Source organism: Salvia splendens, chromosome 13, assembly GCF_004379255.2.
Source record: "Salvia splendens isolate huo1 chromosome 13, SspV2, whole genome shotgun sequence".
NCBI lineage: Eukaryota > Viridiplantae > Streptophyta > Magnoliopsida > Lamiales > Lamiaceae > Salvia > Salvia splendens.
In genome coordinates, this window is record NC_056044.1 from 9,912,265 (window position 1) to 9,924,331 (window position 12,067).

The 12,067-nt window shown below is 35.4% G+C and overlaps 2 protein-coding genes across 2 annotated transcripts; one reads left to right on the top strand and one right to left on the bottom strand.

Annotated features, from left to right (window-relative positions):
• The first annotated feature begins 263 nt into the window (after positions 1–263).
• On the top strand, positions 264–3,818 carry LOC121762273 (26S proteasome regulatory subunit 4 homolog A-like). The gene is made up of 6 exons (XM_042158094.1): positions 264–794; positions 1,839–2,084; positions 2,667–2,836; positions 2,907–3,123; positions 3,243–3,383; positions 3,536–3,818. Exons 1-6 carry the CDS (start codon positions 321–323, stop codon positions 3,617–3,619), a joined length of 1,332 nt encoding a protein of 443 aa, XP_042014028.1. The 5' UTR covers positions 264–320; the 3' UTR covers positions 3,620–3,818.
• A 1,701-nt stretch (positions 3,819–5,519) lies between these two features.
• Positions 5,520–5,864, bottom strand: LOC121760465 (acanthoscurrin-1-like). Its single transcript, XM_042156124.1, has one exon. The coding sequence runs from the start codon at positions 5,862–5,864 to the stop codon at positions 5,520–5,522; it is 345 nt and encodes a 114-aa protein (XP_042012058.1).
• Between the last annotated feature and the right edge of the window lie 6,203 nt (positions 5,865–12,067).

Genomic DNA, 12,067 nt, shown 5'->3' on the forward strand with positions numbered 1-12,067 from the left:
AATTCCCAGCCCTAACTAGGAATCAGAATATTTAAGAAAAGCTAGGATTTAGAATCGTACAAAGTTGTACTATTTTCATTATTTTCAGGATTCTGATTACTTTTTCAGTTTTGATAAATCTCAAAACAAAAAAAAAAGAAAATTTAAAAATTAATTAAATTCGTAAACATTTTTTAAACGTTAATTTAATTTAAATAGTAAACAATAGATATGCATCGATTGAAGTCATTAAAATTTAATAATCAATTCGATTCAAGAATCACAGATAAAATCCATAAATCATTTGAAGATCTAAAACTGCCCTAATTTAGCACAACACAATGGGTCAGGGCACTCCCGGCGGCCTGAATCGCCAGCCTGGCGACCGCAAGAACGACGGCGACAAGAAGGACAAGAAATTCGAGCCTGCCGCGCCTCCCGCTCGCGTCGGCCGGAAGCAGCGCAAGCAGAAGGGCCCCGATGCGGCGGCTCGGATACCCGCGGTCACGCCTCTCACTAAGTGCAAGCTGCGCCTGCTCAAGCTCGACCGAATCAAAGATTACTTGCTTATGGAGGAGGAGTTCGTGGCCAATCAGGAGAGGCTCAAGCCCCAGGAGGAGAAAACGGAGGAGGATCGCTCCAAGGTCGACGATCTGAGAGGCTCCCCCATGAGCGTCGGCAATTTGGAGGAGTTGATTGATGAGAATCACGCCATTGTTTCCTCCTCGGTGGGACCGGAGTATTACGTCGGGATCTTGTCGTTTGTTGATAAGGATCAGCTCGAGCCTGGCTGCGCGATTCTTATGCACAATAAGGTAGTATAATCTTTACTCACAATTTTGAAAAGTTTTAGATTTTACAGAGTTTTCAGAATTTAATTCGAACTTTAAAATATTGAGATTGGGCATCTGTTCAAGTTCTTATCTTTGGGTATATGGTGTCCGTTATTTTGATTTTAGCTAGTTCAATGCTTAAGAGTATATGATTTCCTCTCTAATTCATGTTAGATCCATCTGCTTGAGGTGGGGTTTTAAGATTCATATGCTTGATGAAGAGTAAATAAGGCTAAAACTGTCATTCGCGAGCTTCTGGCTTGAATTGTTCTTGACTTTAGCACTTATGTACACCTTCAACTTGGAATCAGTAGTCCTCACAGAACAAATAGACCATATTTGCCATTTTGGGATATCCTTTAAAAATAGACCAGTTCTATTTATAGAAACTTTTTTCTCTCTAATGAGGTGTGTCCTATTATCCACTAACAATGCTCCAATCAATAGTTGTCTATTTTTTAAGAACGGAGGGAGTGGTATGTAAAGTTTAGGTTTAGGTTTGGGATTTGGCAGTTAATCTTCGATCTGCCTAGCATTTGATATTGTTCGGTGGGTGTCTTATGGATTTCCTGAAATTCTTTTCCCGGTAGAATGAAGTCATGAACTATGTTAAATTTCTGACAAAGAAGATAGATGATCATTTAGAATTGCAAAAACTTTTGAATTCTTATTGAAATGATTTTGCTTGTCCACCATAGAATAGTATCTCCAAATTTTATTTTTAAGACTTCCACTCTGGTTCCCTCCAGATAATGGGACTCAAGGAACTTTGCTTTTAGATTTCTGGATTAGTTAATGCCTTAAGGGTTGGTGAGTTCTTTCATAAAGTTAAAGATTTATTCTTTTGACTGGATTCACAGACTTTGTAACCAAAAAGGAGGTGCATGTGTTTTATTTTGCAACAAAAAATATTTTCAGAGAAAGCCAAAACCTTTCCTTGATAAAGGGGGCGCCTATGGTGATTGAGTTCCCTATACTGTTGCTGCTCAAATAATCTTATATTGGGTGTCCTTCGTCTGGTATCAGGTTCTATCTGTTGTTGGACTGCTTCAAGATGATGTTGATCCAATGGTATCTGTGATGAAAGTTGAGAAGGCTCCATTAGAGTCATATGCCGATATTGGTGGTTTAGATGCCCAGATCCAGGAAATTAAGGAGGCAGTTGAGCTTCCATTAACACACCCAGAATTGTATGAAGATATTGGTATTAAACCCCCCAAAGGTGTCATATTATACGGAGAACCCGGAACTGGAAAAACTTTACTTGCAAAGGTAAATGAACTTGATAGTGTACACTAGCTTCTATATGTTTCCTCTGTCTATGCTGATAGAATTGGACTATTTATATTTCCATTCCCATTTAAAGAATGATGAATTGGGTGCACTATGCTTGTAGTATCTAATGAAAAAACCAAGGAAATTATGATTTGCATTTTTATTTTGTGCATCATGTGCCTTCTGTTTTCCAAAGTGAAGTCTGTCATAGTTTGATTGAGTGGTGTCTTATGATGGCTTTTGACCTTGAACTGCCTGGAGCCATATTTGTCAAACTGGAGACGTCCTTCTCATCACTCTGAGAACTGTTATGAGTTGACACATTAATCCATTTGATCCCTTATATGGACTTACGCTGAAAGAAAGGGGGCTTATGGGGAACATATTTTGTGGTTGTAATTTCTTTTACATTTTTCAACTGAAGTCATATTTTGTGGATGGTTCCTTCACACTGTTTCCCTTAAAGTGCAGTATGCTATTCTCTTTGGTCTACTTATTGCTTTATTCAGTTGGTTTACATATTCAGAGTTTATGTTTGTAAGGTGCTTAGTTCTCATTTTTTTTATTCCAAATGTCTAGGCCGTGGCAAATTCTACATCAGCAACTTTCTTGCGTGTCGTTGGAAGTGAATTAATTCAAAAGTATCTGGGAGATGGTCCTAAATTGGTCAGAGAACTTTTCAGAGTTGCTGATGACCTCTCACCCTCTATCGTCTTTATTGACGAAATTGATGCAGTGGGAACAAAAAGGTAACATCAAGATGATTGCCGCCGATTACTCTTTGGCAGGGTATTTATAGGATAAACTCTGTGTGACCAGGTATGACGCCCACTCAGGTGGTGAACGTGAAATTCAAAGGACTATGCTGGAATTGCTGAACCAGTTAGATGGTTTTGATTCAAGAGGAGATGTGAAAGTAATCCTTGCAACAAACAAAATCGAAAGTCTCGATCCTGCTCTCCTTCGGCCTGGTAGAATAGACAGGAAAATTGAGTTCCCTCTCCCTGATATCAAGACAAGGAGACGCATTTTCCAGGTATATGTAGCTTTCATTATGAGTTGTTGCCAAAAAGTGATGCTGGTGTTACCTCGTTAATTCTGATATAGCCATTGGAGTGAAGTAGAAATGCATTATTTTGATGATTTGATGCTTAGATACACACATCAAGGATGACGCTGGCCGAGGATGTCAACCTGGAGGAATTTGTTATGACGAAAGATGAGTTTTCTGGAGCTGATATCAAGGCCATATGCACTGAAGCTGGCTTGCTTGCTTTGAGAGAGCGGCGAATGAAGGTTAGATAAACCCCTTCAGTAATTAAGATACTATAGAAGTAGGGTTTATTTGTTTCGCCTTTTTGGTTCGACTACTGCATGACTACTAGCTTTGAAGTAGAATAGTCGTACTCGGGACATATTTTAGATGCAGTTTCAATTTATATTTTCAGGTGACTCATTCTGATTTCAAGAAGGCAAAGGACAAGGTTATGTTCAAGAAGAAAGAGGGAGTTCCTGAGGGGCTATATATGTGATCAATCTAAGCCTGCTGTTTCGCAGACATGGAAATCTATGGTTTTGTATCCTACTCTGACAGGAACTTTTAATTTAGCTTGTTTAAAATTGATATCCATTTCTTTCTATTCCTTAATCTCATGTTTCAAATTCTGTATTTCATGTAGATGGTCAATTTTATGGATACTAAAATGTGCAATGGTAAGTTATTCTTGACTACCTATGAACTGACAGAGGTGGCTTTCAGTTTGTTAAACAAGAAGATAATAGTGAAATATTATATAAAATAAGCTATAATAGAATTTATCTAGGATTAAATAGGTATTCAAGGTGAAAATATTATGGTTAATTATGAGATAATCTTGACATTATAGAGGCGGATCAAAACATATTACTACGAGTTGAGCTTTTGAGCAAAGCACAATAGAATAAGATATTAGATTAGTCATGACTGTTAATTAATCTTGAGTTATTTTATTGTTTTTAATTTAAGCTTAACGAGTTGCGACAAATTGCACGCAAAGATTTGAATAACAATCAAAGTAACATATTCAAAATTCAATGACGCCTCGTTGAAACGAACTACTCATATTTTTTACATATAGAGAGACTTTATAGTATAGCTACCCACCCAGTGATGGTAGAGTTAATTTTCTGCCACACAATTAAGAGGCAATACATTATAATATTACAGCACTTTGTTTTTTTTTAATCTCATGGACAAGGCTAATTCACAATTCACTAAAACAGATTGAAACTCTGAGATATCTAAAGGCCATTCATAATTTCTATATTTGAGCTAATTTTGCTTGATTAATTTCCTATTGAAATAGTAAAATTGTAAAAATGCTAGCAGTGAATTAGATCAATATACTTAATTATGTGTATGATCTTATCAATTAGTTATGAAAATCTGAATCATGTATGTTTTATAACTTCTCATGATATTAATTATGAAAATTCTTGGACATTAAGTGATCAGACATGTGTTGCAAATGCCATCCCTTACATGTGATGACCGATAGAGCTTGTAATAGAAGACTTACCAAATTAAAAATTTTTGTGTAAATTTATGCATTTGAATATGATATAATTTAGATTTTGGTAGAATCCTTATTAAATTACTTTTAATTTGATATAATATGATATATGAAAAATAATTTATTTCTCTTTAAAAATTTGTATAATTAAAGATTGCCTACTGTGTTTGAATGATATAATTACCTTTTACAGCTTACTTAAATTAGGAAATGATCTGCCACATGGCCAAATCTTGATGGTTGATCAAGATATATATTCCAATAAACTAAATTTGACTTTGTTTTGATATAATTAGGGTTTTGATTTGATCAATTCCCTTAAAACATATTTTGTTTTTTTGATACATGACGGGTGTTCAGTTACTTAGGGAATCAATATTGACTTAAGCTTGGCCTTAGGATACCATAAAATAATTCTCACCATTCGAAATCAAATTCATCGATACATAGAATATTACTCTCTCTCTCCCATAGTCACACTTGGGGATTGATATGTGATTTTAGGAGGTGTTGTTTTGTGTGTTAAGTGGAAAGAGAAAATAATACTATATTTATATTAATGTAAGAGAGAACTTTATAAAAAAAAGGAAATGTGACATCTTTTATGGGACAAACTAAAAAGGAAAGTATGACATATGGGACGGAGGTAATACTACTTTCAACAATCTTCTAGTTTAAATGTAAAAACGTTGAAATATATAATTCAATTTACTGGCAATCCATACATAATAAAGAAAATACACGCGGTCTTAACGTTACACATAATAATAAACTAATATAGACCATCGATGTCGAAGACAAGATAAGACAAACTATGATAAAAATCCGAACTAAACGCAAACAATCAATCTAAAAAACATATATAGATATAATGAGAAATTCAAGGGTACGGCAAAACGCCGGCACCATCTCCACCACCGCCACCGACTCCAGCCCCAACTCCGCCAAGGTTGCCGATTCCGCCTCCAATGCCTCCAACTCCAAGGCCACCAGCTGGCAGAGTGCCGATGCCACCGCCAATGCCGCCACCTAATCCCGAGCCTATCCCGCCACCGACGCCTCCGAAGGGAAGGCCGCCCCCGCCGATGCCGGAGTAGCCGCCTAGGCCTCCGAAAGAGGCGAAGTTCTTCTGGTCTGCAGTGGTAGCGTCGCCTGGAAAAACCCTAGCTGCAATCTGATGAGCTGTTAAAAGGCAAACAAAAAGCATCAAACTCAACTTCGCCATTACAGATTGTTGAATTGAAAGATTTGGGAAACCTAATGAGTTGATGCTTCAACAAGTGTGGAGTAGGGTTTGTTATATAGAGGAGGAGAGAGTGAGCAGTTGTGAATATTGAATGAATGAACATTAAATGCAAATTTATGTGTTTACTCTTTTTTTCATGCATGTACTGTATTGTATGTGTAGTTCACTTGGTCTATTACACTGTTGTACTACTATATTCCAAATATATGTGATCACTATGATATGTATACTTATGATGGTATTCCGTATAATAACCTAACATCCAACACACATGTGCACATAATAATATACTCCCTTCGTACCTCTATGTAATTGAGTCGTACTCCCCCGGTTCTATTCAATATGTCCACATCCTTGAGTTAGGTGGAGTATGTAGAGAGATAGTTAAATATTTTAATGATGTGGGGAGAGAGGAGAGAGAGATTTATTTCCAAATATAGAAAGTGAACATCTTAAGCGAGACAAATAAAAAAGGAAAGATGGACAACTTGCGTGGGACGGAGGGAGTACTTCTTTTTAGGTTGTTTCACTATAGTTCAGTCATTTTCATTTTTTTAGCAAAAATCAACACATCTTCTTTCTCTTAGTTTATTCTCTTTTCATTTTTCTACTTTATTCAATTTTCTACTTTATTTTCGCTCCACTTAATTAATACTTTCTTCATCCGCTATTAGGAGTCTCGGTTCCTTCCACTAATTCATTCTACTTACATTCTATTATAAAAATAGGATGGGTTACACATTACACTATTTTTTGTCACCCACTTTTTCTTTATATTTCTTAAAATTCGTGTCAAACTCAATTGAGATTCTCATTCCCAAAAGAAATGTCACTGCTACAAGAAATGGATAGAGTACTACACTGTATCAAGAGAGCCAGTTACTTTCATTGATAGTATATGCCATTGAATGCAATAATTACAGAGTCGTTACGCTATTAATTTTCTAGCTACAACAAGATAATTTTGTTATATTTTTTTAAGGGAAAGCTTCAAGAAGATTTTTACTTATTATTTGAATTTATCTCATAAGAAAATTAGAATTTCTAGTTTTGGCACAAGTACTATTTACCTATCTGATCAGTGATCACCCATGAATTACTTATTGGACTAATAAGCCCCTAATTAAAAATGGTTAATTAGGTTACTCAAACCTTGTTCTACTCCTTAATAGTAGAAGAAACTGTTTTACCAAGTATAATTTAGAGAATTATGGGTCAATTGGAAATTTGTCATAATGTAGTGTATTTACAAGAGTAGAGTTTCCACGAATTGTCCCGATTAATCAATCCCATTTTTAGTTACTCCAAGGTTCGTTATGTCTTTTGGGGGGCTCAAATGTTTGAGATATAAGATGCTATTTTGTCTTGATTATAAAAAGGTTATGCATATGATTTCATGGGATTGAATCCATGAAATAATAGCCATAAATGCACATTTAGTGCATGCACATGGTTTTAGTTGGCTACCTACCACTCCCTCATTGCCTGCCTTGGGCTCCCTCATTGCCTGCCTTGGGCTCGACGGCAAGTCGAATGTTAATTTTGTAGTTCCGATCGAGCTTTTGCTTCCTTTGTAAGATAAGATGAAAAATCATAGAATTGCATAAATAGTAATTCATCCGTCTCTTAAAATAAAATTCTTTTTCTTTTTAGTCTGTTCCCTATAAATTGAAACTTTTCTTTTTCCGAATTATTTTCTTTTAAATGAGGTGTGACTCATTTTCAACTAACACACTTTTCTTTCCATCTCTCTTACTTTACTCATTTTGTATTAAAACCCGTATCATTTCAAATGTTTTTATTTTTGGGAATGGGGAGCGTATAGAACCTAAAAATGGCTGCCAAATGCCGATATATAATAATATATCAAAGCAAGTGCAAGGAAACACGCATTTGACATGCTCCCTCTGTCCCATTACATGTGACACATTTATTTTGGGCACATATTTTTAGATAGTAGTGTTTAGTGGTTAAATAAAGAGATAATAAAGTAAGAATAAGAGAAATAGAGTATTGTTTTTTTGACATAAAAGTAAATGTATTATTTATAGTGGAATGACCCAAAAAAATATGTCTCACTTGTAATGGAACACTTATAATGGAATAGATGGAGTATGTGGTAGTACACTCTTATTTAACAATTGTAACACAACAACACTTGTTTGAGAAAGTACTCTCTCCGTTCAATATTAATAGAGTCATTTTTCTATTTTGAGAAGTTCCAAGTTAATTGAGTTGTTTCTACTTTTGATAAAAAGTAATTCTTCATTTTACTTTATTCTCTCTTCGTCTCTCTTGCTTTACTCTCTCTTAGGCCATCCACAACGCTGTTCCTATACCGTTCCTAAACCGTTCCTTAAACTACTACTTGCGGGCCCCACTGTACTTTTTTACTCCATTCCTTGACTAAGGAACGGAACCTGCAACCCTCCGTTTCTTATCCATTCCTTATCCATTCCTTAAATTACTATTCATTCCATTTCATTTCTTATTTTTATTTCCAACCCAATTCAATTAAAACAAACACACTTTATTAAATAAAATAAACTTACAACATAAAATTCGTAAAAAAAATATAATTTAATAATTTCATAAAAAATAAAAGTACACAATTTTAATAACTTCATCTGCCAAAGTTTGCCCAAATGTGCTCAATTAGATCCTGTTGGAGTTGGGTGTGGGCGCTAGAGTCGCGTGTCCTTGCACGAATAGATAACCGTTCTTGTATAGACGGATGCGCTCCACTTCGAGGCGGACTACTTGCGTTTGAGCTTCCGGGGGATTCAGGGTCGAACCAATTTCCCGCCTCGGGTCCTTCGTCTTGGACAATCATGTTGTGCAAGATTACGTACGGGAGCGTCGTTGGGGCGGCGCGGCTTCTTCCGCCTCCCGTCGTCGATCTTCTTCAAGTGATTGTTCCAATATTTGACGCATTTGTTCAAAAGGATCCATTAGTTTGATTAAATTTGAGAGAAGAAAAACATAGTTGATTTGAGATGAAAATTGGGGTGGAAATAGAGAGGATTTGAGAGGAATAGATGTGTGTTTGTGAGTGAAATGAGTATGAAATAGGAGTATTTATAGAGTAAATAAATTAAAAATAAATAAATAATAAATAAATAAATAACGGATACCAAAAAACGGTAACTATATCGTTGCAATTTTTTTTTTATTAAATTTGAATTTTTTTTAAAAAATGAATTATTGCGTCACTGTGGCGAAACCCACTCGCGGGGCAGCGAGTGGGCGTCACGCGTCGAATGAGAGCCTGCCACGTCGCCTCGGCGCGTGGCGGAACGTGTCGTGCCGCGTGCCGCGGCAACGACACCCGGAACGGCATCGGCACGGAATGGCAACGTTGCAGCCGCCGCGGAACCGTTCCTCCGGAACGGCATAAGCATCGCAACGGCACAGCGTTGCGGGTGCTCTTACTTTTTTCACCATCAAATTAACGCATTATTATTAAACAAAGAAATACATCCAAGGAGTATAATCAAACGGATTGGTTAGTTAAAAGGGTCAGAAATGGCAGTAACTGCCTTGTGCGTAGGGATGTCAATCGGGCCAACCCGTTCGGGTTCGGGCCAACCCGTTCGGGTTGTCGGGCCATTCGGGTACGGCTATTCGGGTTATGATTTTTTCGGGTTATAAAAGTTCGACCCTAACCCTAACCCTTCGGGTTTCGGGCTAACCCACCGGGTTATTCGGGCCAATGCGTATTTTTAATTCTTTTAATATTTTCAAAAAATAATACGTATTTTAAATTTTCTTTATTTATATACATATTTTTAATTAATCATTCAACAATGAAATACATATTTTTAATTTTCTTTAATATTTTTAAAAAAGATTAAGTTATTTAAATTTAAATAACTTATTCATTACATAATTATTTACAAAATATCTATCAATAGTATGTTTATGTTTATGTATTTAAAACATAAATCAACACTTTGTTTCAAAATTCAAACATAAATCAATTCGTAGAAAATTAAACAAAATTTTCATAACGTGAGAGAGTAGATGTAACAAAAATATTTTGAATTGTTTAAGAGTGAATTATCAAGATGCTAGCTAACTGGAGTAACTCTAAGTTTTCTTGAATTATGATTGGTCAAATTTAATTTATTCCAGCTGTAAATAAGTCAAATAATAATTTATCTTTGTTTTAAGAATCATCAAAGTACGCATAATTCAATGACGAAGCGGCGTCAAAACACTTTGCACTATTATATTAGAAATATACTAAAAGAAAGCTTTTATATACGAGTATTTATGAATCCATGAACCACATGGTGATTTTTTTCGTGATCTTATATAGTGGGTTGGCGTATTTGGATTTTGCATGGTTTTAGAGGGTTGTCTTGGATGATTTTGATTATATTTCTATATTTTGGTACGTTTACATGTTTGTTGAGAAATGATAGAAAATTGATTAGAAAATGTACACAAAATATGTAGATGTGCAACAGCCTTGTTTGAGTCAATGTTTCTCGCGATTTTGAAGTCTCATAAACCTCTAATACATATCATTCTCTTCGTCTTCGAAAGAGCTTCGCGTGGATATATTGCACGCCTCAATCGGAGCTTTGTAGAGAAAGTTATGATCGTTACAAAAACTGCTCGCTTTGCAGAAGCATTCAACCCGACGGGCCGACCCGTAACCCGAACGGGTCAGCCCGCCTAACCCGACAACCCGAACGGGTCAGCCCAAATGGCCCGATTTTAAATTCGGGCTGCGAAATTACAACCCTAACCCTGTATTTTTATCGGGTTATTCGGGCCGGCCCGCGGGTTCGGGTTACATTGACATCCCTACTTGTGCGACATCACTCATCGACTAAAAATAATGCATAGTTTTGGTGTGACGTATGTAAATGCTTTTTTGTTTGGCCTTTTGCCGAGGTGCATGTAATGCGTGGCAGATGAAGTTGAACCGTGCCTTTATTATTTCTGACAAAATTAAATGAATAACAGCATTATGCAGCTGGAAGTTGTTGAGTAGCATAAATATTTTATGCATGATAAAGATACTGCCATTTCAATTGCAGCAAAAAGGCGATTCCGTCGTTTTGGCGGCCCCACACTTCGGCCCGACATCATGTGAGGGGGTTCAATCACGGTACGCAGTAGCCCGTTAAGGGGGAGGCCCTAACCCACTGGCTGCCAGAAGCCCATCTCCCAAGGCCTCACACTTGTGCCTAAGAGATGGAAGTAACTACACGACAGCAGTGAGATTCGAACCCAGGCTCATTGCAGCAAGATCTGCCCCTCCATTTCAAATTATTTCTTTTAAAAGTATAAACATTTAATTCACTTTAAATTTTAATTACATAATTGATAAAATAAATGAGAAAGAGAAAAAAAAATAATTAAAATATGAGTGAACTACAAAAATGGTCCATTATGAGTTTATCTCACCATAGTCCCTGGATTTTAAAAATATCACCAGACATTCATGGACTAAGAGTTTATCTCAAATTTGGTGATTTTGCCATTTTTTGATACGAAAATACCCTTATGAGCATTTGGACAATTTGGTCTTTTTACACTTTTAACATTTTAAATATGATATTATTTCAGTGATGTACTAAATCTGATATTATTTCAAAATTATCATTCTTCTTCCCTTTTGTCATCCTTCACTTTGTTTCTTAACTTCAATACTAGATTTAATTTTATAAAATTAAAATTAAAATTTAGATTTCTAAATATCAATAATTTTTTTAAGTAAAACTATTAATTCATGGACACTATAAATATTGATTAAAACTATTAATTTGTATTATTTAATATAATATTCAGCTGAATTGAAGAAGTATAGAAAAATAATCATGATGGAAAAATAAGAGCTATTCTATTTAGTCTTCGTTAGGTTGTTATAATTGCTTGTGATTAAATATTATGAAGTTGACTAAAAATTTGATACTACTAAATTTATATAGGAGTATTTTTGTTGAAATTTTCTATTTAGTTTTGATCATTTTCAAATAAACAAACGAAAATTATGTTAGTCTTACATTAGATGCATATTTATTTCAGAATAAATCGTGTTATATGATCTATTTATGATTAAAACTAAGTTGGCGTCAGCATACCTTATTGATTAAATATTAGACACTATCAAATATTGATTAAAACTATTAGTTTTTGTTATTTAATAATTTTAATAATTAATAAAA

Excerpts from the sequence above, each read along its gene's own strand:
- LOC121762273 (XM_042158094.1), top strand. The coding sequence starts at position 321 with ATGGGTCAGGGCACTCCCGGCGGCCTGAATCGCCAGCCTGGCGACCGC. Across the intron at positions 3,124-3,242 it reads CAAGGAGACGCATTTTCCAG|ATACACACATCAAGGATGAC; the intron begins GTATATGTAGCT and ends TTTGATGCTTAG. Across the intron at positions 3,384-3,535 it reads TGAGAGAGCGGCGAATGAAG|GTGACTCATTCTGATTTCAA; the intron begins GTTAGATAAACC and ends TTATATTTTCAG.
- LOC121760465 (XM_042156124.1), bottom strand. The coding sequence starts at position 5,864 with ATGGCGAAGTTGAGTTTGATGCTTTTTGTTTGCCTTTTAACAGCTCAT.